The sequence below is a fragment of the Panthera leo genome, chromosome B3 (assembly GCF_018350215.1).
Source record: "Panthera leo isolate Ple1 chromosome B3, P.leo_Ple1_pat1.1, whole genome shotgun sequence".
NCBI classification, from domain to species: Eukaryota; Metazoa; Chordata; class Mammalia; order Carnivora; family Felidae; genus Panthera; species Panthera leo.
The window spans coordinates 71,366,625-71,392,348 of record NC_056684.1 but is presented as its reverse complement, the minus strand read 5'-3'; the positions used below and the strand labels follow the sequence as shown (position 1 = coordinate 71,392,348).

The 25,724-nt window shown below is 43.6% G+C and overlaps 3 protein-coding genes, 1 long non-coding RNA gene and 3 other non-coding genes across 19 annotated transcripts in view; 2 read left to right on the top strand and 5 right to left on the bottom strand.

Moving 5' to 3' along the window:
• Window positions 1-771: 771 nt before the first annotated feature.
• RNASE4 (ribonuclease A family member 4) lies at window positions 772-19,248 on the bottom strand. Of its 3 annotated transcripts, XM_042942606.1 has the most exons (3): window positions 5,400-5,507; window positions 5,134-5,277; window positions 772-2,016 (listed from the first exon to the last, which is right to left on the bottom strand). In XM_042942606.1, exon 3 carries the CDS (start codon window positions 1,997-1,999, stop codon window positions 1,562-1,564), a length of 438 nt encoding a protein of 145 aa, XP_042798540.1. In that variant the 5' UTR covers window positions 2,000-2,016; window positions 5,134-5,277; window positions 5,400-5,507; the 3' UTR covers window positions 772-1,561. The 3 variants fall into 3 exon arrangements, with proteins under 3 accessions (XP_042798540.1, XP_042798541.1, XP_042798539.1); XM_042942607.1 differs by lacking the exons at window positions 5,134-5,277; window positions 5,400-5,507 and adding an exon at window positions 19,084-19,248; XM_042942605.1 differs by lacking the exons at window positions 5,134-5,277; window positions 5,400-5,507 and adding an exon at window positions 14,527-14,600.
• Window positions 1,960-4,605, top strand: LOC122222279. Its single transcript, XR_006203687.1, has 3 exons — window positions 1,960-2,050; window positions 2,194-2,391; window positions 3,672-4,605. It is a non-coding gene; the product is annotated as an uncharacterized LOC122222279 (long non-coding RNA).
• ANG (angiogenin) lies at window positions 6,112-19,157 on the bottom strand. 2 transcript variants are annotated; one of them, XM_042942604.1, is made up of 2 exons: window positions 19,084-19,157; window positions 6,112-7,775 (listed from the first exon to the last, which is right to left on the bottom strand). In XM_042942604.1, exon 2 carries the CDS (start codon window positions 7,755-7,757, stop codon window positions 7,317-7,319), a length of 441 nt encoding a protein of 146 aa, XP_042798538.1. In that variant the 5' UTR covers window positions 7,758-7,775; window positions 19,084-19,157; the 3' UTR covers window positions 6,112-7,316. The 2 variants fall into 2 exon arrangements, with proteins under 2 accessions (XP_042798538.1, XP_042798537.1); XM_042942603.1 differs by lacking the exon at window positions 19,084-19,157 and adding an exon at window positions 14,527-14,606.
• Window positions 19,249-19,717: 469 nt separating the features above from the next.
• On the bottom strand, window positions 19,718-19,789 carry TRNAP-UGG. Its single transcript has one exon. It is a non-coding gene; the product is annotated as a tRNA-Pro (tRNA).
• Window positions 19,790-20,939: 1,150 nt separating this feature from the next.
• On the bottom strand, window positions 20,940-21,030 carry TRNAY-GUA. Its single transcript is given in 2 exon segments — window positions 20,940-20,975; window positions 20,994-21,030. It is a non-coding gene; the product is annotated as a tRNA-Tyr (tRNA).
• Window positions 21,031-21,304: 274 nt separating this feature from the next.
• Window positions 21,305-25,724, top strand: part of RNASE9 (ribonuclease A family member 9 (inactive)) — a 172,731-nt gene continuing 168,311 nt past the window's right edge. For all 10 annotated transcript variants that reach the window (XR_006203676.1, XR_006203675.1, XR_006203678.1 and 7 more), the window contains exon 1: window positions 21,305-21,532. The gene's annotated coding sequence lies outside the window, so the exon portion shown is untranslated. The remainder of the gene's footprint in view (window positions 21,533-25,724) is intronic.
• Window positions 22,128-22,200, bottom strand: TRNAT-UGU. The gene has a single exon. It is a non-coding gene; the product is annotated as a tRNA-Thr (tRNA).

The window sequence follows — 25,724 nt, the reverse complement described above, 5'->3', positions numbered from 1 at the left end:
GGAGCTCCTTTCTACCTGTTAGACTGGATGCTGCCTGATCCATGAATCATTGAGTAAAGCCAATAAGATCTTCAAAATGTACTCCGTTAAGGGGCAGCTAGCTGATTCAGTCTGAGGAGTGTACAACTCTTGATCTTGGGGTTGTGGGTTTGAGCTCCATGTTGGGCGTAGAGATTACTAAAAATAAACACACAAGCTAAAAAATTTTACTCAGTTAATTTTTTTGTTTAACAGGTGGCGAAATAGTACTATATACTTGAAATTTGCTAACAGGATAAATCCTAAGTGCTCTTACCACACACACACAAAACAGTGAGGTGACAGATTTGATAATTAGCCTAATTGTAGTGATTATTTCACAATGTATATGTATACCAAATCCATTTATAAAGTGATTTCTTTCTGTATCTGCTGTAACTCAAATGATTTCAGTTTATCCTTACAAACACACACACACACACACACACACACACACACACACACACTTCCTTTCTTTAGCCCTAGCATCTTCATACATCTCCCCAGTTTGTTTAAAACAGTCAGAGGGAGAAGGAAAGGATTTAAGAATTGAGAGGGGTCTCTTCCTCTGAGTAAATGAGACAAAGGTTTCTGTGTCATGGTCATGGATCTGATAGGCATTAGTCTTTGACCAGAATTTATGAGGATATTAAGGTGTGTGCATACTTAAAACTTAAGAATGCAAAGAATTATTCCCTACCCAGAAGGGAAAAAATAATCCCCCCAAAAGAACGACAGCACAGCCTTCCCAGATACCTGCAGTTTATGTCCTTTATTACAAGGAAAACATGAAAAACATTTCAGTCAGGAAGAGTGAATAAGTCATAAATGATCTAGTACATTTTTAATATTCTGACTTATTAGAGTGATTCAAAAGTCGCGGAGAGAGAGAGAAAATTCCTCGCATCATTTCCTGATCTTATTAGAGCCCAGCATAACAAGGGAGCCAAATCACACAGATAGAGTTCTCATTTGCCAGCATACATTTCCAAATTTGTAATGCTTCTCCCAACAGCTGACTCTGGGAAACAACAAAAAGCAGTTACTTTCAAAACGCTCCTTGTGATGAAGTGGAGAAAGCCCTGGATTGGTAGTCAGTTCAACTGGATTTCTGTCTCAGTTATTCCACTAACTTCATGGTCTTCAGCAAATCTCTTAACTTTGTGCTCCTACATACAACAGGCAGCATTACAGGAGTGCTGTGCTATTAAAATGAGATAATTTAGATGAAAGCACTTTGAAATGCTTGAAGTGCTATATAAATACAGATAATGACTAAATTCCAGAGGATAGGATCTGATGAGAGAGCTCAACTGACCAGTATGATAAAAGAAAGCAAAAAAGTTTACTATAGAAAAGCCCAGCCTCATTTTATGTCTCCATTTCTCTTTGATACAATGTGCTTAACAGAATGGGTTATAAAGAGAAAAAGAATAAGAAGTAGAGGAGACAGAGCCTGGGGCAGCTCAAATGCATTACTCATTGCAGTTTACGCATTAAGTTGAAGGCCAAGGGCTGGGTTGTCACCCCTGCAGGATGGTGTCTATCTGTCAAAGTGTACAGGCATCTCGGGGTTACCCTCACAGGCAATGACCACACGCCTGGTGCTTGCCAAGGCCCTATATCTGCAGTTGGGGGTCCTGGAACTTCCTGTCTCCCTGCAGTCTGTGACCTTCACTACACCCTCATGGCAGTTCATCTTGCCATTCTTGCACTGGATATTAGTGGTGCTGCAGATACTACGAATGTTCCAGATGTCTTCGTGGATGAAAGTGTTGACATGTTTGCACTGACGCACAGTCATCTTCCGTCTTTGCATCATCAAGTTGCAGTAGGCATCGTTGCCACCTGTCCCCTCAGGGTCCACATGTTGCCGCAGGAATCGTTGGTACATGCGATCCTGGCCATAGGAGGGCTGCACCAGCACCAGCATGGTCAGCAGCAAGAGCAGAAGCAATGCATGAATCCTCTGGAGAGCCATCACGACCTTGGAGATGCCTAGAGAGAAGCCCAAGGGGAAGGAGAAAGGAAGGTAAGATTTGGGCACCGGAGAGAGGTGAAGAGAATGGCAAACTGTCATTTCCTCAACTCTAGTCTCCTCTTTCCTCCTTATCTGTACCTTATCAGCTCCTCACTCTTCTCTGCTCACGACTTTTCTTGTCTTGCTTTTGCTAGAGCAAAGAGTATGTAAACATGGCTTTTTCTGGAAGCAAGAGTCGTTCTCTTTTATGGAGAGAAGTTGCTGCACTGAGGACAATAACTCAGGATGGACACTGACCGGGTGGCTGTCCATTGTATCTGGCCTGTATGGTTAGAGCGTGAACAGGAAGAAAAGGCAGAGCTAAGTGAAACTGGAGTTGACTATTTCTTGAGGTAATTCTCCAGTCATGTGATCTTTGGAGTGTTGAGTCCTCTGGAGACTCTGATTCCCAAAAATTTGGATAGACTCAGAATATGTCTTTTTTCTCTTCTTTTCTTTTTTTTTTTTTTTTTTTTTTGAGAGAGCAGGGGAGGGGCAGACAGAAGGAGACAGAGAGACAATTCCAAGTAGACTCTGCATGGGCATTGCGGAGCTTGATGGGGGCATGAACTCACGAACTGTGAGATCATGACCTGAGCCAAAATCAAGAGTCAGACACTTAGCACTTAACTGACTGAGCCACCCAGGTGCCACTAGACTCAAGATATGTCAAAGAAAGCTGATGAACTGATTTTAATTCCTTATATCTGGAATTGAAGAAGTACAGAAAAGAGGTCGGGGCAGTATTAGGTATTAGTATTAGTATTAATATTTAATTTTCCTCTTAACTGGCTATTCTCCTATGATATTAAAATCAGGGCCTTTTGGAAATCCTGTTAATATTACATAAAGAAACCCTACAAAAGCAGACTATCAAGTCTCAGTGCACTAAAGGTAGTAAATATTGGCTGAATAAACTAATAAACGAAATGCATGAGCTTGTGAACAAATGAAGTGAAATGGATATAGAGCGCGAAGGTGTTTTCCAGGCTTGTGGAATTAACCAATAAGCTAAGAAACATTAAAAAAAATAAATCTTGGGGGGCCTGGGCGGCTCAGTCGGTTAAGCGTCCCACTTCGGCTCAGGTCATGATCTCACTGTTCGTGGGTTCAAGTCCCACATCGGGCTTTGGGCTGACAGGTCAGATTCAGAGCCTGCTCAGATTATGTCTCCCTCTCTCTCTGCTCCTCCCCCACTCACACTCTGTCTCTCTCTCACAAGAATAAATAAAACATTTAAAACAAAGTTAAAAAAAATAAATGTAGGGGCACCTGGGTGGCTCAGTCGGTTAAGCATCCAACTTCAGCTCAGGTCATGATCTCACGGTTCATGGGTTCAAGCCCCCTGCTTCAGATCCTCTGTGCCCCCTCTCTCTGCCCCTCCCTTGCTCATGCTCTCTCTTTCTCTCTCACTCTTTCAAAAATAAATAAACATTTAAAAATAAATAAAGAAATATAAATAGCACAATCTCCACATAAAAGGATGTGGATTGTGGGGTTTTCTTTTTCTGTTTCTATGTACAACCCAAAAAACTAGGCCCTGCTGATATACTCCATTGTCCTGCATCTATCCTTGATGCTCTGCCTGTCTTGTCAATAGCTGTTGGTAATTCTCTGTATTCTCTGGCTGCAGGATCTTTGTGATGGCACCTCTTGATGGTGGGAAATAAACATTTATTTTACAGAGTCAACAAACAAACACCTCTGGAGCAACAACAAAGAAAGCATTGTGATATAGTTTCAGAACATTGCTGCTAGGGACTAATTAAAGAAAGGAATCCAAGGCCTATCTGGCTCTAAAATCTGTACTCTTTCTGCCATCTTCTAATTGCCTCTCCCACCCCACGTCCCAAATATCCAAGGTACTATAGATGTTTGTGCTCAGAGTTGGTTCTCTCTAGCAACAGAATGTAATCAGGGGTGGAATAGGGTGGGAGTGGAGGTGGGAGTCACTTACCACACTAACTCACTAGCTAGATGCTGCCTTCTGGCTGTCAGTCTGGGACTGACATGAACTCAAACTGTGAACTACTTGACTCTTATGATGAGGCAGGGTTGACTCAGTAGAGGGAAAAAAAAATCTCCAATTCAACAGGGAGTGAGCATCCCAATAGCAAAGGCAATTTTTTTGAGGAAGACTGGCCCATTTCTACATGTGCAGTCCAAGGGCTGGCCTCAGCTGAACCCCTGGGTTGACATATATGGGCACTACTGGCCTTTGTTTGCAAAGGTGCTGCTTCCTGATGCCGGATCACGCGTGTAAGTGACTGAAATGGCTGATGAGGGACCTGCGATCTGTTCCACCTAAAGCCTACACTTTGGTTAGTGGTAATGACAGGATGAAACATAACCATCATTCTTTTACATGCCACCTTCTATGTTCACAGCCACCTTTTGCCTGTGCACAGAAAGTTGTAAAGCTCTATGTCATATTGCTGTGCCTGCAGCTGATATGACAGATGGAGTCAGGAAAAGAGGGAAGTGAAGGAGTCATGGGAAGAAGGATGGATGGGAGAAATGATGCTCAATTTACTCCTCACCCCAGCACCCATGGATACAACTTCTGAAGGCACACTTAGCACTTGGGTAATGGCTTCATCACAATGATGTACTTTGGGTTGTTTTTCCCAGATCTGATCTTGCACCTCTCATCTTGCACAGTTCTGTCTACTTTCTCTCATCCTTCTTTGTGACCAAGATCATGGTTCAGCAAAATAACTGACTACAGAGAAAACTTGAACTATTCATATAAGAACAAACCCATGGCTTCAGCCACAATAACGAACTGATTTAACAAGACACGGGAAAATATTTGTGAACCGAAGTCCAATGTAGATGTCAATGGGTACATCTCAGGGTGCTAGGTACTACAGAAAATCAAATGATGCCTGAATCATCCCAACACATAGTTTTTGGTCAGAGTTTGTCCCAAAGTCTTTCTCCACTGCACCAGATTGACTCTCAATAAGAACTAATTTCTATATGGTGATCCCCAAAACCTAGCTTTGCCACATTAACTGTGTGACCTTGGGGAAATTACTTAATCTCTCAGCCTATTTTCTCATAAGTAAAATGAGCATAATGGTAATACCCACCTCTTAGAGATGTTATGAAGAATTAATGATAAAATCAATGTCAAGTGCTTATCACAACGCCCAGCCCATGATAGTGTTTAGTAAATGTTGGCAATGATCTTTTCATAATTTCCATTCCTCTTGTTTTCCTTTGCTTCCTTCAATCTGATAAAAATAACGCATAACTGCACCAAACTGCATACATTTTGGATCCCTTCCCCCTTATTTTGTAGAGTACCTATATTCCCAAGAAATTACAAGGCCCCTTTTAAGCTGAAATATCTCACCTACTAGCATTTCTGCTGTGTCTCTAGAGAAATTTGTCCTGTCCAAATTGCACTGAAGTTTCTTCCTTGAATGTGACCATTCCTCAAAGGACTTGACATTTTTGAAGTTTTTCTTCTCTTTCCCTTGCAAAGTGAGTAAAGTACAGCTGACCAGTACTGCAACTCCTCAAATGATTCACTCCAGATGAAATGACTTGCCTGTGACTTGACATTTCATTCTAAACACATTTGACGGTGAGAGAACAAGAGACCCAGAGTAAAAAGTGCTAGGATTGGCCACCAAGCTGCTACTAGCTCCAAAAGCAGGACAGGAAGCACCCACAGCCCATTGCCATGTCATCTCCGGGGAAACAGTCATTTGACCCAACACTAGAGCAGAGTTTGCAATGGTAATGCTCTAAGCAGATGTTTGGAGAAGACATGAGTTTTCTCAAATATGGTGTGATCAATATAATAATGGTCTGTGCCTTTAACCTTCTATATCAAGAGAGGGGCAATGATCTGTATGGAAGTCACTTTGCCTCATATCAAGGACATAGTACTGGTTGGAGACCCTGAGAAAGCATCCAAACATTCTACCACAAATTGGAATTTTCTTACTCTTTAAGGAGTTTTTGAGGTTTTATGATAAGGCACATTTTCTAATAAGAAAGGTTCGGAAAATTCTTCTCTCTAATGACAGTGTTTTTAATTTTGAAATAGATAACTCAAGGCAGACAGATTCATGTGCTGAGTATACACCTGTAACCTACTTCTCCATCACTTCCTCCCCAAATCTGAATATTTTCAGGGAGGCTGAGCTCTCCCAGATGGCACCTAGACACTGATCTATAACCAGAGTATTGAGAAACCAGGGTTTTTGGCCCATTTAAGAGCAATGTGGGCAGCAGGGGAGGCCACCACTGGGGATACTGTGACCACGACAGTTATACACTCACAAGATGGCAAACTGTAATTTATAACTGTAATTTATTAACTGCTTTCTAAATAAAATATTGAGGCACCTGTTGATAGGAATTAGGTTAACAGGAAGTTAATCACTTAACCTGTGGACTGATAAGTATATTTTACAAAGAGAATGTCGTTAACTTAAGTTTCTGTTTACTTGAAAACCAAATCTAGTTGAAGAAGAATAAAAAATAAGCTTGGAATCTTTCTATGCCTTCCCAAAGATCTCACAGTTGCCAGACATTAATTGATAAAGTAAGAGATTAGGGAGAAAAGACTGTAATAATGAATGAATGAATGAATGATAAAGTAATCACTTTTTGATCTTTATATAAAATAGCCATGAGAATATCCGGGGAGTATTCCATTCAAGGCAACATAAAAAAATTAGCTCCTGCTTAAGATAAGAGGTGTCTACTCTGCATGGATTTTGGTATCGATGCAAGATTACATGTATGAGTGTGGGAAAGAGAGAAAGTGTGATTAATCTGTTGGTATTTAGTCCTCAACTTTTCTCAAGGTTTAACATTTGTAAAAGTAATATTGGGCTTATTATTTGCCCCTTCTGAAAATTCTGCTTAGTTACCATAAGCCCTGGAATTTTCCTAGTTCTTTCTGTAAGATGAATTTAACCACCTTCTTTTTACAAAAAGCTAAAGTCCACCTCCCTACTGACTAATGAGGAACTGACTGATAAGGAAAAGGGCATTTCTATTGTATCCATTCCTCTCAGGGAGCAGCTGAGTAGAGAAAATGGGGTTTTAATAGATTTATAGGCCAATAGTGAGAAGACTTTGATTCTTACTGATTTCAGAGTCATTTTTATTTCTTAAGCATGTTGTAAAAAGGAAAGCAAGAGATCCAGGCAGGTCATTCTCCGGGCCCCTGGCAATGAATGTTGCCACCACTGTTCTGGGGTGTGGAGGGAAATGCAAGGAAAGGGGAGCAGAGTCAGCTGTGGCCTGCTGGTTATGGACGGAAAAAGGACTCATCAAAGTGGACAGGCAGGCCATTTTCACAGGCAACAGCAATGTGTCTGAAGCCTGGTGTAGCTCTGTACCGGCAGGGAGGCCGGGGAGACCCTCCTACGTGCCTGCAGGTGGTGATCTGGAAAGGAGACTTGCTTAGTCTTAAAGCTTCTCCGTAAGGGTTTCCATTCTTATTTCCACAGATGGCCTTGATGCTGCCCTTGTTGCCATGAATAAAGGTGTTGGTGTCTTTGCAGGGTGTGGTCAGGCCTCGTCTCTCCATCATGCTTTCACAGTATCTGTCATTCCGGCCCTTTGGTTTGGCGTCATAATGCTGGGTCAGGAAGTGCTTGTACCTGGAGTCCTCCTGAGCCAGGGTTGGCGGGGTCAGACCCAGACCCAGCATGAAGACCAACAACAGGGGGCCCTGGCCCATCACCATCTCTTCCAACAGGGGCTCCTGCCAAGGGCAAAAGGAGGTGTGGTCGGGGCACAGAATGGCATTGCCAGATTAGGCTAAAAGGACAGGGACTTTCCTCTCTGACAGAGCTTCTAGAATCAGGTATCCTCAGTCACCTAATTACATCTTTCTTTTCCCTTCCTCATTAATCTCAAATGTTTCATCAGTCCATTCCTTTGCAGAGTCAAATTAAAAGTTTCCTGAACACAACTCCCTGCCCCAACCATTCTTTCCTATCCCTTAGGATCACTATTTACCTTTCTATCAATCACAGCATTACAAAATCCATCCACATTCTTTACTTCACTGATTAACATATTAACAACCTTTATGTAAGTCCCTACTGGGTACCAGACACTGTGCTAGGTCCTGGAACACAAAGACCATCAAGATACACCAAATGCCTCCCTGAAAGAGGATGGTGCATCCAGGGAGAAGGGATGGAGCTCCAATTTCCTGAGATGAGACAGTAAAATAGGAGGCAAGAGCTATGAAGAAGGGGTACTTAGAGGGAACCCTGAGCCCAGGGAAGTGTCGATCAGAGGACTATTGAAGACAGGATGCCAGATACTCAAGTCAGTTAGTAAGCCGGCTGTGAGGAGAGCAGTTGAGAGCAGTTTTATCCTCAGGAGAAAGGAGGCAGACCTAGTTCCCCAAGAAGTAGGTGTTTCATGGCCAAAGGTGGAATTATGAGGTGCTATTTAGAACGAACAGGGAGGAACATGGAAGAACCCATGTAATGCTTGGAATTGGGTCTGGGTCAACTCTTAGAGAGGACTGGAAGAAGAAGAATAAAAGCTTATCCTCAGTTGTTTTATGCATTGGGGACACTTTGAATCATTCTCAGATAACATTTTCTTTTTTTAAAAAAAATATTTATTTTGAGAGAGAGAGAGAGGGAGAGAGAGAGAGTCAGAGTCCCAAGCAGGCTCCAAGCCAAAATCAAGAGTGGGACGCTTAACTGACTGAGCCACCCCGGCGCCCCTCAGAGAATATTTTCTAATTTTTCCTGCACGTGTACACAGACTGTTACACACAGGCAAATGATGTTACCTTGTGATAAAAACAAAAACAAAATAAAAACAACTCCTTAGACACTTTTCCCCCCTTAAACTCTATGGCTCAAACTCACAACCCTGAGATCAAGAGTCCTGCCAGGCACCCCTCCTTAGATTTTTTCAAGTCAAAGGCCTTACAATTTGCTGCAATGATTTCTCAAATTTTTCGCAGAGGAAGAACAAGGAGAATAGGATCACCACCATTCTCTCTCAGGAGCTGTCAATCTCAAACTGTAGAACTCACACATCCCAGGGGCGGTGTGTCAGACACTCAAACACACCCACAGGGTAAACAAGGTGCTTTTTACCTGGAGCATGATGTTTACTCAGTGATAGATAATTAAAAATAGGATTAGGGACGCCTGGGTGGCTCAGTTGGTTAAGCATCCAACTCTTATTTTGGCTCAGGTCCTGATCTCACGGTTGTGAGATCTAGCCATGTCCAGCTGCACACTGGGCATTGGAGCCTGTTTAATATTCTCTCTCTCCCTCTCCCTCCAACCCTCTGCTTGTACTCTCTTTCTCTTTCTCTCTCTCAAGAAAAAAAAAATAGAATTAAACAAGTATAGATGATAGCAAAATAGAGAAGAAATTCTTTATGGACTTTTAAGATTGTATTTCTTATGAAATTTGTAGATTTGAGAATTGAAAGATATTTGGTGTTTGCAGCAAGTAGTTTCTGACTATACCTTTAGTTCTTTGGAGAAAACCTTAAAGAGTATTCAGTGCCTTTTAAAACCATCATAGTCCTTGAAAACAATATTACATTATATGTTTACTATCTAGAATTTAAATAAAAATTTGAGGAAAAAAATCATCTTGATTCTACATAAGTCAGAAAAAAAACCCATAGTCCTACACATTATATCAGATACATGTGAATGCCCCATATCCAACAATAAAAAAAAAATGACTTTTCACTGAATATCTGAAAGTGATTTTTATAATTTTGTTTCTCAAATTGTCTGTGAGTAATTAATTTAATTTATGAACAGCTAGGTTTTTTTGGCAATCATCACACATACTGAGAAATTCTCATAATGGGAGAAAATTTTGACCTTTGAATTATTCTTGAATGTAATATAATTCTTTTGAATACTAAATTTAATAATAGATGGTATATTATCATAGATATTAAATTAATTATTGATTTTTATGTTGTGCTTTTTTGTGTGTAAGTCAATAAACATTATTTTCATATAAAATTATTTTGGTAGACCTTACAGAGGCAATAGGTCCTAGCAGTAAGCCTGTTGCTAAACAGCCCTGGGAGTATGATCCAGGGTTTTGCTGGTTACATGGAAGGCATGTGACAGAGTAAGCAAAGTGAGCTCTCATTCTCATCAACATTTGGCATTGATCCACCTTGTCTGTTTCATAATAACTATAAACAAATTTGGTACACTGCTGAAAAATACCAGATTAGACACCGAGGAATCTTTTGACCATTCTACAATACTGAAATAACCAGCGGCTGAAAAGGTTTCCATTAAGCACACAGAGTATCATTTGTAATAGAATCAAGTGAAATTGTGTTCTTGGAAGTTTAGCAAGAAAGTGGCACATCATTGCAGGGAGGAGAGCCACTCCTAAAAGAATAACAAGTATTCCTACATGGTTGCTGCTCCAATACAGTATCTACCAAGTTCTTTACACTTACATTGAGCTTTTCATTCTCCTGGCTGTGTTTTCTTTTTCTAGTTTTTTTTGGAAGACCTCATCAAAGTTTTATTGACTTGTAATCAACTAAGTTTCCTGTTCAGCAATGCCTTCTAACATCAAAGGTATTGTAGAATAACACGATGTCAAGACAGAAGGGACGTTAGAGACCACACAGTCAACACCTCTCTGCCAGAGAGGGAGAAATCCCAGAGTTAAAAAGAAAAAAAAAAAAAAAAAAAAAAAAAAATCAGGAAGTAGAACCAGAGCTGGTAGTACCCAAAAGAGTCATTAGGTGGCAGTGGTGGATAGGAATGTTGCCAAGGGTTTCCGCGCCAGGGAGGAGACCATGGGTGCTTGTTGGAAGTGCCAGTGTTAACAGGCTGTGGGGCAGATATCACTGCTCACAGAAGGGAGTATGAGCTGGCAGGTCTGCCAAGAGTGTCTGTCCAAACACTCTATGCTTTAGATATTAAGATCAAGGACACTTTACTAGATATAAGTGTTAAAGCAAAAGTCACGAAGCTGATCTGTCCACAAGGATATAATAAAATAAAGGTTATCTCTTGTCAGGTTTCATGGGTGCCATTTCCAAGCCATTATCTATGTGATCTTGGGCCAACAATGACCTGTTTACTTGTCAGTGTTTCCTACTGGTGCGTAATCTATAGGAGGGCAGAGCCGATATTAGTCACCTTGAATCACAGTGTCTGCCTCATGGTAGACCCTCAATAATTATGTTTTTAATGGCTGACTTCATTTTCCTCTCCAGGCCTACTGTATTCATCTGTAAAACTTTTAGGGTTGCTAACTCTAAATGCCTCTTTCTCCGTGGTTCTCATTAAGCATAAAAGCCTTTTCTAGTTCCACCAGGATGGAATTGCAGAGACAAGTTTGTGTCTAAGTGTAGTTGGTGGCACAAGGCACCACCTGGAAGAAACAGACGCTAGGTTGACTGAGACACATCATCTCTTAAGGCTTCACCTCTAGTTAAGACATTGGACTGACATGACACAGGAACTTCACATCCTAAAAAACCGCTTGCTTGTTGGAGCTTGAAGGCCCTCATGTCCTAGCCTTAGAGGTAAGGAATATTTTTGTTTCTGATTTGCAGCATTTGTACATTCATTCTGTAACAACTTAGCTGAGGTTTGCCCAGGTTTACTGCAATCTTAACTCCCTCAGCCACCCAGAAACCAATCCTAGCAAGTATACACTAGGGCCACCAGTAACAACATCTGCTCTCCCACTCATAACTTCCTCACTTATATACTCAATACTAAACTTCCCCTAAAGAGAGGTCAAATGGAATTGGGATAAAACAAGTAAGAGATTATTTGTGGTGGGGAAGCAAATCTGCCTAGGCCAAGGGTACAGAGATCTGGTGGTCAAATTCATTCACATTTGTCCTTCCACACCCAAGCACATAACCATCACATTTTTCTTACTGGAATTTGTCCCACAATTTGTTTTCTAGATTAACTTTACCTTCTGCCTCAAACAATCCTTTAATCTTCACAAAAACTAATATTCTCTCTCCTCACAGGCAATGCTTTGTATTCAAGAGAGATCTATCAAACTTTATTCACTAGGGAGTTAACTAGACAGTTTATGATCAGTGACTATGGTTACAGCTTCCATAAATATGGTCTCACACTTTTATTTGTCCTAGGGCAATATTCTCCAAAGTGGAAGCAGGACACCTAATGCATATTCCTCCCTTGTCCCCTTTCCTTCCTTCTTCTGTTCAACCTGCAGTGTACCTTTTTTTTTTTTTTTTTTGCTTTTGCCATGTGTTGTTCTATTGTGCTTTCAAAAAGACCCAAAACTTTCTTAAGGAAAGAATTAACAGGAAAGATTACAAGAAAACAAATTTAAAATATACTTTGTTTCTTTCCTTGTTAAGCCACAAATGACATCAGGGGCGGAGGGTGGGGGTCCAGATACCCTTCAGCAAATGCTTTTCCCAGATCTGTGGGGACTTTATCACAATTTAGGAAACCCTTCTAAATCTCCACTTGTTCCCAGTATCACTAATTTCCTTTTATTTCTACATTTAGGCTATCCCAGAAGAAATCTGTTTGCATTTTACATTTTAGAATCTGACTTATTTCCTTCTTAATTTGTGAACTTGGACCAAGAGTTTTTAAAAGGGAAAAAATGGTTTCACTGAAGTGGATGGATGTCTATAAATAGTATACATATAAACAAACAGAAAAATAGATTACCCAGGAGGAAGAATCTTACAAAAGTCTGGAAGTTTCCCTCCAACTGAAGATGGGTTCCAGCTGTTTGTTCCTGGAGATGGGTTCCAGCTGTGTGAACCTAGAGGCCCCCCCTTTTGGTTCTGATTATATAGTGATCAGATAAATGGGGTGGGAAGACTAGATCTAAAGATCTCTGATCCTGGCAGAGGCATGAAAACCAAGGACACTGCTCTTGGACAAACAAGGAGAGTCATTCACCTTTTCCCTGGGCATGACTGGGTCAAATATTAACCCATCTGAATGGATTAGAAATTTGTTCTGGAAGGCCAAGTTTGATAAACATGGCCTTTTGTCCCATAGCTGCCTATTTCTGATGTCTGTGGTTCTGACTCTTGCCCATGACAGGACATGCAGTAATCTGGATCCAGAAGATGTTGTTTCTGATCCTATGGGCCATCTCCAAGAACCGCCTTGGAGAAAGCCTGCAGAGTAAGACGATGCTGTTTCACTGTCCTTTGTTCTTACCCACATAATTTTGTTTCATGAAAAATGCTAAGTAGGCTATTTCATCGACTTCACAGAACCAGGAAAGTATTCCCAGAGAAGGTTACGTGACAGCTATTCATACCCTGCCTGTGACCTCAACCTTCCAGCTACTAACCCTCAGAAGTTTCCTGGCTGTATTTCCTGGGCTTCTCCTTCCTTTCATCCTAACCTGTTCACAAGAGATAAATCGCAAGCACTCAATTTTCTGTTCCTTGTAACACAGTTGCGAAATTTATCTCCACCATCAGTGCAACACTGATACTGCATCTACTCACAAAGCAGATTTGGATTTGTTGCTTGAATAGAAACAAGCCAACTGAGCCAAAGGTCACTGGGGTCACTTTATAAAGATCCTATAGTTTCAAATATCAGGTAGCTGCAGGCTGCCAACTGCTTCACAGACCCTCAGCAACCATCTACACTGGTGTGGCATCTCCAACAGGGCTCTTTTTAAAAAAATCCTCAACCCTCCTTTGTCATCCATCCACCTGTTTTCCGCCTGGCTGTCTTTGAGAAGGTGTCAGTAAAGACAGGCTGCCTGCCAATAAAATAACTGTACTTGAAATCATCATAATAATCATAATAATTAGTCATTGCCTTTCGTTTTATGATGCTCTCACATACGTGATCATATTTAACTGTCACCAGGACTGTGTGAGGTAGGTGTTACGTTAAGTCAGGAAGCTCCTAGATCAAACAGCAGGGGAATGGTTTAGGCAGACTTCAAACCCCTCATCTTCGGGGAGCGGATCTACTCATCTTTCCAGACTCAGCATGAGCGGCGCCTTCTCTGAGTCCTGCCAGGTGCTTCACAGTCCCACCCATCCCAGGAGGAGTTGCCCACGTCTTCCTTTGGGGGATTCTCTGTACCCAGGACACACCGTGCTGAGGCCAGCATGGAGCAGGGGTCCCAAGCTGACTCTAGACTTCAGGTGGGTCCTGGTGTGGGTGAAAAGCTAGTGGGTCAGCCCAAGTGAAGCCTATTTGTGTCAGTCTGTGACGCTCCAGGGATGGATTCATCCATAGAGAAAGCCATGATAAGAGGTGGGAGAAAGATGCCAAGGCCGTGGACCGGTGTTGGGCAAGGAATATGGTGTGCTTCATTCACATCCCCTCTGACCTGGCCTCCTGGGGCCTACAGGGAGGGCTCTACAATAAAAAATCAAGGTTGTTTCATGAAATCTCTTTAAGATTCAGGAAGCACACAGCAAACCACTGTAAACAAGTTCACTACATGGTTGACTGCAGGTGGTGTAGGGGGTGGGGCAGGAGGCAAAATACCTTCCTGGAGGAGGCTCCTGTTGAGACAGAGTTGAGTCGAGTCTGGACAAGAACTACAGCAACAGGTCAGACCATGTGCTCTATCAAAAAGGAAGAGGACACTGTGTGTTGGCATCTTCAAGCATTCTCAGCAGTATGGGACCCTTTTAGGGCAGGGATAGACCTCCCCCAGGGAGCTGGAGTAAGAAAGAACCAAATGGCAGCCTCACTATGTTGGCTAAAGGGGCTAGTTTGCAAACATGTTTGCACCCCCTGGGAACTTCAGGAATGCTCAGGGAAGAATGCGAGCTGATCTGGAGTTCTTACAACACGAGTGGGATGGATCTGGCTTTACTTCAGGTTAGGAAACAGGTCGTTAGCCATCACCCTTTGATGATTTCTGTCTCTCCATTAGATGGAATCCTTAGAGAGGAATAATGGTTTCATTCATCTCTGCATTCTTAGTATCTAAAAGAGTGACTAACTCCTAGGCCCCAAGCTTTTTTGTTACCTCTCATTGCTTCTAGAAATATACCATCTGATCTCACTTTGGAAATCCCAACCACAAACTCTCCTGGATTCTCTTACGTCTTACAAACACAATTGGGTTCGGCAACAGCTACTGGACAAGGTGGGCCTGACTCCCACGTAGAGCAGGAAGGCTTCCAAGGTTACCAGGAAGGCTCTGCTTCTGGCTGACGGATAAATCCTGAAAGCCCATGGATAGACCTTCATTTCTTAGGTACTGGTCCCTGTTCCAATGCCAAAATTCCTAGGAGGATAAACTCCTTAAACAGCTGTCTGTGATTCACACATGCTTGGGCATGGGCTTTATGGCCCAGCTGAAGAATGGTTTTAGGCAACTGGAATGGCCCGAGGATTTGAGGAGGAAGAAGAGTGGGCAACACAGAGAGCCTGGAAAAGGACAAACTTCACTGGATTTTCAGCTGTGTTGAGGCCCAGCCCTGCCTGAGCTTCACTTTTTCCCCCGGTTCTCTTCCCTTTTCCCCGCACCTCCCAGCCAAAGTCTGAGCTAAAAGGAAAAAGTCTGGTGCCAAAGTCTGAGCTAAAAGGAAAAAAGTCTGGGGAAGTGAGAAAAGGGCCGAGCACACAACCGCAAACTGCCTCTCCCTCAGTACCTGGTGCCTCAGGGTTACTGAAGTCTCTGGAAAGGAAGGGACAGGCGTGTCCCTGATCCACACGATTGTTCTGCCAAATACCAAAGTTCAAAGTCTGTTAGGTACCAAGAGAATCAACAAGACAAGGGGCCCACAGAGTGGGGACTCTACCTGCACCTAACAGGGTGCCCTAGTCCTCACTTTCCTTTTGTGGGCAAACCTGATATTTGAGAGTGGTACCTATTTTAAATTAATCATATATCACTATTTAAAGAGATGCTGAAGAGCTGAGTTCTAAAAAGTTGTTAATGGGTTGCCTGCGTGGTTCAGCCAGTTAAGCGTCTGACTCTTGATATCAGCTCAGCTGAGGGTCAGGATCTCACGGTTCATGGGATCAAGGCCCATGTTGTTGGTCTGTGCTGGCAGTGTGGAGCCTGCTTGGGATACTCTCTCTCCATCTCTGCCCCTCCCCTGCCTTCTCTCTCTCTGTCTCTCAAAATAAACACATATTAAAAAAAAATTAAAGTTATTAGTCAGTCATTTAGTGGGGAGGACACGGCCAGGCCCATTGCAACACCCCTATGGCCTCAGCAATCCTGGACAGTGAAGCAGTAGCAAACTCCCACAGTCTGTGGAGATCAAGAGGACTTGATTAACAGGATCCTTCTCTGACAAATCACCTAAAACGCGCACGCGCGCGCACACACACACACACACACACACACCCAGTCCCATGGCCTGAAGCACCAGGCCAAACACCAACTCACACAAACAGACCAGCTTCTGATGTTAGCTTTATGCTGTATTGCTGGGAGCAGCCTCAGGCCTCTGCACACAGCCAGGTCCCTTCTTTGCCTGTGGTATTTCACCTGACAACTTGGGGAGAATTAACACCCTCCCCCACATAGGTGACAATGCAAAAAGCCAGTTAGGTGAATGGGGAATGGTTTGCTTTCGGTCCCATGGTTTTTCCTTTCTTTTCAGCTTGGCACAATGTGGTTATGATGAAAAACATAAAAGAAAGGTTTTGGGGGGGGGAGTTTGACTATTTCATTAAAATGCATTTAAGTGCGGGGTGCCTGGGTGGCTCAGTCGGTTGGGCGGCTGACTTCTGCTCAGGTCATGGTCTCATGGTCCGTGAGTTCGAGCCCCGTGTCGGGCTTTGTGCTGACAGCTCAGAGCCTGGAGCCTGTTTTGGATTCTGTGTCTCCCTCTCTCTGACCCTCCCCCATTCATGCTCTCTCTCTCTCTCTATCTCAAAAATAAATAAACGTTAAAAAAAAAAATTTTAAATGCATTTAAGTGCTTACTCATTTGTATTTCTAAATACCTACAACAAGGAATTATATCTATATTTTTCAGTAATTTTAATAGGTGTGAAGTAATTGTCAATTGAGAAAACCCCACTCATATATTTAAAAAATGTTCTGACAGCTTGAATTTGAAAGTCCTTCCCCTCTTCCTGAAATTTTTCTTGTGTCTCTTCTTCACGCCACTAGTTTCCTTGCATGTAGACACAGGAAGCCTAGGGTTCTCCTTCTAAGGACTCAAGTGCTGGTGTCCTTTACCCTTTAGACAGAGTACATATGTTTAATTCTGTCCTTAACACTAATTATAAAATTAGGTGATGGAGAGAAATGACTAATCTCTAAATTTGTTTTAACTCTAACTTTTGTTTAGGTTTATAAGCATGAAACTTATTGACTAACAGAAGTAATGGTTAAAAGAGGATGAAGCTCCAATGAAAAGAAGGATCACATCTCCAGGAATGGGTGGGTGGGGGGGCAGTATGACTGGGGGAAAATAAGCCACACTCTTGCTTACATGCCTGTGTATTTTCAAACAAAGACAAAAATTACACATGTACTGTCAACAAATGTGGGGCTTTGTGCCCATTCTCTCTCCCAGGTATCTCAAGGTGTTCTTCTAAGAATTACTATTAACAGAAATTGCTCTTTGCTCAAATATGGATTAAGTGAAAACTCCTACTGAGGGGTTTTACTGGCCTGATATGGTCCACTTTCTTAGCCATCTACTTTAATTTCTGAATCGCATGGGCAAATGCTTCCAACAATAGCTTGACAAATCTCTTACCTTTGCCTGCTTATAACCTGACATCTGTCCTTTCAACAATAGCCAGAAACATTCTTCTTTTCCTGGAATGGTTTTTCCCCATCTTCTCTGCCAAACTACAGCTCTTCTCCACATTACTAGAGTACCCTCTTTTATATAAGGGTCATTTACACACTGCCACCCCAAGATGTCCTAGAATAAGAAAGAGGGAGACCTGGAGGACTATCAAGGCCTCATTTTACAGATAAGGAAACTGAGGAACAGAGAAAGATAACATGCATTCTCCAAGGAACATCTGGTGTTCCAGGACCTAGAAGCTTTCCAGCACACTGCACAGCTTTCGTATTCCACACTAGCAATTTCTAGAAAATTAAAGCTTATTTTAAAGGTGCCACTGAAAGTTGTTGTTTAAGGGAAACCTATTGACTATTTCCATGAATTTCAAAAATATTTTACTCCCCCTTTATCTGTAAAAGAGTTGCTTAAAATAAAGTGTATCAAAATTGTCCTTCGGCACTAACTAGTTAGTAACTGTAGTTAAGGAGTTCTTTGAATACCTGAGGCTGCTTCTGGGAAGTTAGTTGGCCAGTGCTATTCAGGTAATTATGTCACTTGTGTTTCTAGTGATTACATTTATGACTTGATTATAAGGTTCTTAACAACACAGAGGGAGGGTCTTGCCTCATTTGCGATTTCCCTAGTCCCTGGCATGATGCTAAAACTGTTTTTACTGTCCTTCCTAAATAAAGATGCTCTGTTTCGCCCATGTGTTACCATGTGTTACCATATGACACGCTGTCTCAGAGTAAGAAGGCCAAGGATCCCAACATTCTAGTAAGAAAGCTTGGGGTAGAGGTTGTTCGCAGGGTCTCCAAGAAGTTCAGCCCTGGCTGAGGGTGGGTTAAGGGTGAGGAGACAGGTGTGAGTAACCAGAAAATGAAAACATCAGCCCCAAGTGCCAGTTATGCTGGCAAAAAAGAACAAGGCCTGCTTCATCAATCTGACGATCCACCTGGGTACCAGGTAAAGAATCCTTAGGTTTGAGCAAGTGCAGTCTCCCCCCCCCCCCACCCGCCCCCCACTCCCCGTCTCCATTCTGTCCGCCAATTCTGTGCTCCCCCTCTGAGCCCACATTCTAGGCAACAGATTGTCGTGCTGCCATCTCTGCTCAGCCGCGGGAAGTAAACCTCAGGGCGGGAATGTAGACTCGCTAACTCGTATGAGAACAGGACTTTTACCTTCCTTCCCATTCCTCAGCAGCTCCAACCCGATTCCGCAAACGCCTCCCCGAAGAGCCCCACACTGACTCTGCTAAGAAGGGGCTCCTCGGGCCAAAACGCTCTTGGTAAAACTACTGACAAGGAGGAGGAGCGGAATGTGAACCCACCTCGGCCTCGGAGCAAGGCTGTAGAAACGCGCAGGGCGGCGGAAAGAGAGGTTTTTCTCACCGGCTTCTTCCCCTCCCCTTGTTTGATGATAGGGAGCTGGTAGAAGACGCAAAGACGTTCTTTTGAATCCTGTTTTGGATCCTGGGTGGGGTCAGTTTGCGATTGTGTACACTGCTACACCGACGGGCGGGGGATGCAGCGGAAAGGGGGCGGGGAGGAGGACGGCGTTGGAGCCTCTGTGCAGTTGGGACCGCACCCTGTTTCCCCGAGAGGGCCCTTCCGGCCGGGACCTGCCTCTGGAGCAGGAGCTGCGGGCAGGTCCCTGCCTGGAAAAGGAGAGGGCCTTGGAGACCCGAGCCCCACGCGCCGCGGCCTCTAGGACGCGACCTCCGGGGACAGCGGGCCTTGGGACACCGGTCCCTGCTCCCAGGAGCGAGGCGGTCCCTCCGAAGTGTCCGTTGGCGGAGAGTCCAGGAGACCGGGAAGTTTCTTCCCTCATAGCTCATCAGCCTCACCTGGCACGTGTTCGTCCAGTGCACCTTTCTTTTGCAGAACAGTCGGAAAGTGAGAAAGTTTGTACAGAACTAACTTTGGCGTAGTTTGGAAGGAAGGAAGGAGAAAAAGCAAAAGTCTGGGCTCGTCCGGGATTTGAACCCGGGACCTCTCGCACCCAAAGCGAGAATCATACCCCTAGACCAACGAGCCACGACAGCAAAAGCTTGCCTATGTTTCCTCTGAACATTACTTTTCCATTCACAGTTGGCCGCCAGGCTGCTCCAGAGTTCTGATACATGTGGTGACATTACCTTTTGCCTCGCAGCCCTTTCTCCCATCTTCACAAAGTCTCACCCTTTTGAAAGCTGACACGGGTTCTAGCTTCGCTTATTCTCCCCGATCCACGTTTTGGAGCCCTCCAGAGGCCGGATAGGGTGAAGAGAGGCGACTTTTCAGACCTCAGGCGGCGTGTTGGGCTCCACCGAGCACCGCCAGACGGCTGAAGCTGCGAGCTGGATCCTGGAGAGAGCCTGGCGGGGGCCCGAGGGTCCGAGCCAACCTCGCCTGCGAGGCTGTAGGGTCCTGAGCCCAGGCCGGACACGCGTGCAGCTACCTCGCGCGAGCCTAACACCCTAGGGGCAGGAAATGGTGGGCCTCAACATATGGGGAGCCGAGGTCAGTGGGACGTGCGGCCGTCTGGCGCGTGTGGGGATAGTTCAGGCCCCTAAGGGAGAATGGACTTTTCCATCTCCCCACCTTTGCCTCACTTGTTTCCTGGGTCTGGAATTCTCTCTCCTAGGCTCAGCCCAACTCACGTCCAAACCTGTTGCAGTTAACTGCTCTGGCTCAAAATCTTTTTTGTAAAAGTATAAAAATATATAAAAGTTGTCTTGTAAGGGCCTCCCCCTGAATGGCTGTGTATATAGAGTGCGGGCGAACACTCGGGACAAGGGTCACAGTTTAGGGGTTTTCTTTTGCAAATTGGGGCCTCTCAGCCCGTAGCGCGCAGACATGTGCATACAGCGTTTATAGACAATGTTCTTCTGTACCAAACAGTGGTCTTGGGTTTTCGAACCGTAGACTTCAGGCAGCGATCTAGGATCAAATAGAAGCTAAAAGAACACATGTGAGGGAAAATTAAAATTAGCTCCCAGTCCTTCCAATTCGCTGCCAGAGTTGGCTCGCAGTCGCCTCCTCCCTAGAACCTGTGCCGAACAGGATCCACTTGTTCACACATGCTTGATGAAGCTCAAACTCTTTCTTTGGGACAGGAATAAGGTCTGGACAAAGTAACTCTAGAAGACCCCCCAAAGAAACAAGAGAGCGATGGATTCTTGGGTGACACCAAAACTGGAACTCCTCCTTCGAGCCGGAATCGAACCAGCGACCTAAGGATGACCGCACGGGGAGCGCACTACAGTCCTCCGCTCTACCAGCTGAGCTATCGAAGGGAGCACACGTAGCGCTTCTCCAGAGTCACCTATTCAGGACATCCATAAACAGAGGCGCGTGGGAAAAGATCCTCTGCCAGCGAGCGGACACTTCAGAATCACAAAGCCAGCGTGTGAAAAAAGTCCCGCTTCCGCAGTTCTGGGGACAACCCTTTTAGAGTGGGATTCCCCTCTTTCACCCAGAGGGTTCCAAAGCAGGGCCAACCCATGAGCTCTTCACAGGCACCCCCAGGTCCCTTGCATCACGTGGCCGCGCGGGGCGGGGGCATCTGCTCGCCCGGGGGCCGTTGGCTGCGGCGGTGGGAGACGCGGTTCTAGCCGCGGAACCCGGCGCCAGGCGGAGGGCGGGACTCGAGACTCAAGCCGGCGCCCCTTCCCGTTCCCTCCCTTCCTGCGCTCGCCTCCCAATCCAGGCGCGGCTGCACTGGCGAGCTGCAGCTCTCTTCCGTTTACACGTCCACAGACTCGGGGAGGCGGAGGATGTGGAATATGGCACGTACGGGTAAGCCCGATGTTTCTGTGAGAAGACTTCTGGAGAAAATATTTAAAGGTTTTTGTAAAGAGGAATCCACAGTTCCTTTGAGTCAGTAACAAACTTAGTGACCCAAGTCTCCACCTTACTTTTCCCGCTGGCATACTGAAGGTGTTCGAAAACCCACTGAAACGGTACACCTTGGTGGAGTGCCCACACTCCAGAACCCCTCGCCCGGACGGCTCCTCCCCTTTGGCGAGGGGAGCTTGTTCTGGGCTCCAAGCCTGCCAGAGGGTTGGACCCCATTCTTTTCCCCCACCGCCATCAGCCCCGCTAGGGCTCCCGCCGCCCTCAGAGAGGGCTTTCGCCGCCTGGTCAACAGACTCTGGACTTCCGCGGGGCAGGCAGCGCTTCCCGCCGCTTGTAATGGCCTCCGCCACAATCCAGGCAGCAGAGCTGCACTTGCGCAGTAGCGCCTACGAGGTGGCTTCTCTGCGTGGTTTATTCGGGTTGTCAGCACTGCGGCGAGAAGATATAAGGACCGAATTTCGTCGGAGGTCAAAGTTACTGGAGAGAGAAGGGGTCCAGGAGTGAGAGAGATTTAAAACAATAAGAAAGAACAAGCAGGCCCCAGCGAGATTTGAACTCGCGACCCCTGGTTTACAAGACCAGTGCTCTAACCCCTGAGCTATAGGGCCTCGCGGGCTAATGTCTCGCTTCTTTCTTTGAAAAGGAAAGTTTTTAATGCTGGTTCTTTGTTAGAGGATCAAGTGTAGGAGGCAGATCAAATCCGAATTTCGTTTCAATCAATTTACTTTTGGAATTCGGTCAGCAGGCTCCTGCTAGGGATAACACGGTGTGAAGGCCAGTAACAGCAACCACCACTATTTTAAGATTGGAGAAATCTGCTTAACCCAACACAATCTAACACAGTGAAACAGTCCACCTCCCCGCCCTCACACTGAAAATTAAGAGGGGAAACCAGGCGTAGAGGAAGTTGCCTACCATGGGTCTCTCAGCTGAAACTGGACCTTCCCACTGATTTTCTCTGTGACTCAGGATGGCCGCCGACTTTCAACCGCCTACCTCAAGTTCCTTACATGTAGGGACCTTTCTTACAGCTTGAGTTTCCACGCCAGAGCAAGCATTTGTTAATTCGTTATTTAATTCATTTCTTCATTCAACAGACACTGACTGAACTCTAATTCTGTGCTAGGCACGAGAAACAAGGCATCAGATAGGGTCTTGAACTTGAAGTCCCTGTCATATAGTCTTGTGGAATAAAAGAACTTTACTTTTTTATGAAAGAGAACAGTGAAAAGTAGCTGTGCCAGGTGTGAGGCGGGTAGTGGACAGGGCTGAGCTTGTGCAGATTCACAGTGAGCCATCACAGAGGCAGGCCTTCAGGTGGGGATGGGGTTTGAGCTGCGCTTCGAAGGGAGATTAAGACACAAGTCTGGGGGCGGAGTGATCTCTGGTACAAGAAAATATATGAGCAAAGTTGTGAGAGAGAAAAACTGAGGCATTTAAGGAGCCAAGGCAGAACAGCGGCTGGGGCAGATGTCTGACCTCCTGGAAGCATGGGAAGGTAAGACAGGTTAGTAGGAGACCAAGAGACTTTTGGAATGAGGTTACGCCCTTTAAAAAATTGAAAATGGAAACTCACCAGGCATTGATATGCAGAATGAATTGAAAGGAAGAGAAACCAGAGTCAAAGGAACATCAGAGACTGGCCACGGTACAGGTACTCAACCATAAAGCTGCAAGAGGGTGACAGTTATGGGACTGGAAAGGAAGGAAGGAATGAGGGAGAGAGAGGGAGAGCAGATTCAGCTGAAGTTAAATATGAATAAAGAGTCAGTCCAGAGTCAGGGAGGACTCTCAAATATTATATCTCAAAAAAGCAAGATGATATTTTCAGAGGGGGAAAAAAAAGTCCAAAGGAGAGATAGGTATTTGGAATGGACAGAGGGGTGAGTTGCTGGGATTTAGGTAGGCTGGATTTGAAGTGAGATTGGAGGAGTTTATGGGAATTGTACAATAGCTAGAATACTCGTGTCCTGAAGTCCACAGATTAATAGGCCATGATTAGATCAATTTACATGAATTATCCACTGAGTTAGAGCCTCTAAGAGTCATGTGCTCTTGAAGGAAGAGAGTACAAAAGGAAAACTGAGAAAGTCTGAACATGAACTGAATAGCTCTGTTGCAGGCATTTGTCCTATAAGTGACTCCCCAACATTTTTGAACATTGTCCTTATATTTGGTAATTTCACATAATATAAGTCTGTCTTAGAAAACTTGCTTTCCCAGCTGGGTGGACATGTGACCTAGGTTCCACCAGTAAGATTAATCCAAGGAAGATTTCAATTTAGATGTATAAAACAGGAGTGAATGACACCAGAGGGAAATCCTATGTTTTTTCAATGGTGAGATAAAGGGCTTTCGTAAGTCTGTAGACTGTTATCTTTCTTTGGGTTGGGAAAATTCTTGGTCAACTTTTCAAATGCTGTTTTGCTATATTTTTCTTTCTTCATTTATGAAACTGGAGTTAAACCTTCACACCTCGCCCTTCATTTCTTTTAACTTCTCTTCCATATTTTCTTTTTGTCTCTCCAGGTTGCATTCTGAATAACATACTCGTAATATACTGCTCTCTACAGCTGTGTTCAATCAGCTGTTATATCTGCCTACTGAGTCAATTGTACTTATAAATTCTAATTTTCAATTCTAGAAGTTCTATTTTATTCTTTTTTAAAACTATGAAGCCAAAAATTTTTCCAGTTTTACTGAGATATTATTGACATACATCACTGCATAAGTTTAAGCTGTACAGCATAATGGTTTGACTTCCATACATTGTTAAATGATCACTGCTTTGGCTTAGTAGCATCCATTATCTCATGTAGATACAATAAAAAGAGAGAGGAAAAAAAAGAAAAAAGTTTTCCTTGTGAGGAGAATTCAGGATTTATTCTTTGAGCGATTTTCATATATATCCTAGAACATGGGTAACTGTAGTCATCAGGTGTCCATTACATGTACTTAAGTACTTATTTATCTTGTAACTGGTAATTTGTACCTTTTAACCACCTTTCTCCTATCCCCCTCTCCCCAACCCCTGCCTCTGGTAACCACAAATCTGATCTCTTTTTCTATGATTTTTTTTGGGGGGGGGGGGGTTGTTTGTTTTTGTTTTTAAATTCCACATATAAGTGAGATCATATAGTACTTGCCTTTGTTTGACTAGTTTCACTTAGCATAATGCCCTCAAGGTCCATCCATGTTGTCCTAAATGGCAATATTTCCTCATTTTTATGGCTAAATAATATTCATATATTATTATATTACATGTTGTGTGAGATATTATATATTAGATACTATATATTATATATAACAACTTCTTTATTCATTCATTTGTCAGTGGACACTTAGGTAGTTTTCATGTCTTGGCTGTTGTAAATAATGCTGCCATGAACATGCAATTGCAAGTATTGTTTTAAGCTAGTGCTTTCAGGGGTGCCTGGGTGGCTCAGTCAGTTGAGTGTCTGACTCTCGATCTCAACTTAGGTCTTGATTTCATAGTTGTGACTTCAAGCCCCTGTTGCCCTCTATGCTGAGCGCAAAGCCTACTTAAGAGAAAAAAAGGCAACAAGTTGTTACTTTTGTTTCCTTTGGGTATTTTCCCAGAAGCAGAATTGTTGGATCATATGGTAGTTCTGTTTTTTATTTTTCTGATGATTCTCCATATTGTTTGCTATAGCGGCTGTACTAGTTTATAATCCCACCAACAGTAAAGCCAAATTTTGTAATTTCCTATTCCTTGCAGACATTTACCAGCTTGTTTTTTATTTCTTTAAACATAGTAATTATATTCATTTTAATATCTATAATGGATAATTCCAATAGTATTCTATCTACTGTTTTAGGTAATTCTTACTCAAGTCACTTTGTTTCACTTTGTTTCCTTGTGTAATTGGTCTTTTTCAATGAGCACTGCTCAATGTCTTTTCAAAATTATATGCAGTGAATTTTGGGGGCCAAGATGAAGGAGACTTCCTGGGGAAAAAATGTATATATATATATATATATATATATGTGTATATATATATATATATATATATATATATATATATATACACGTATATACACATATATATATACGTATATATATATATATATATATATATACACATATATGTGTGTATATATATATATATAG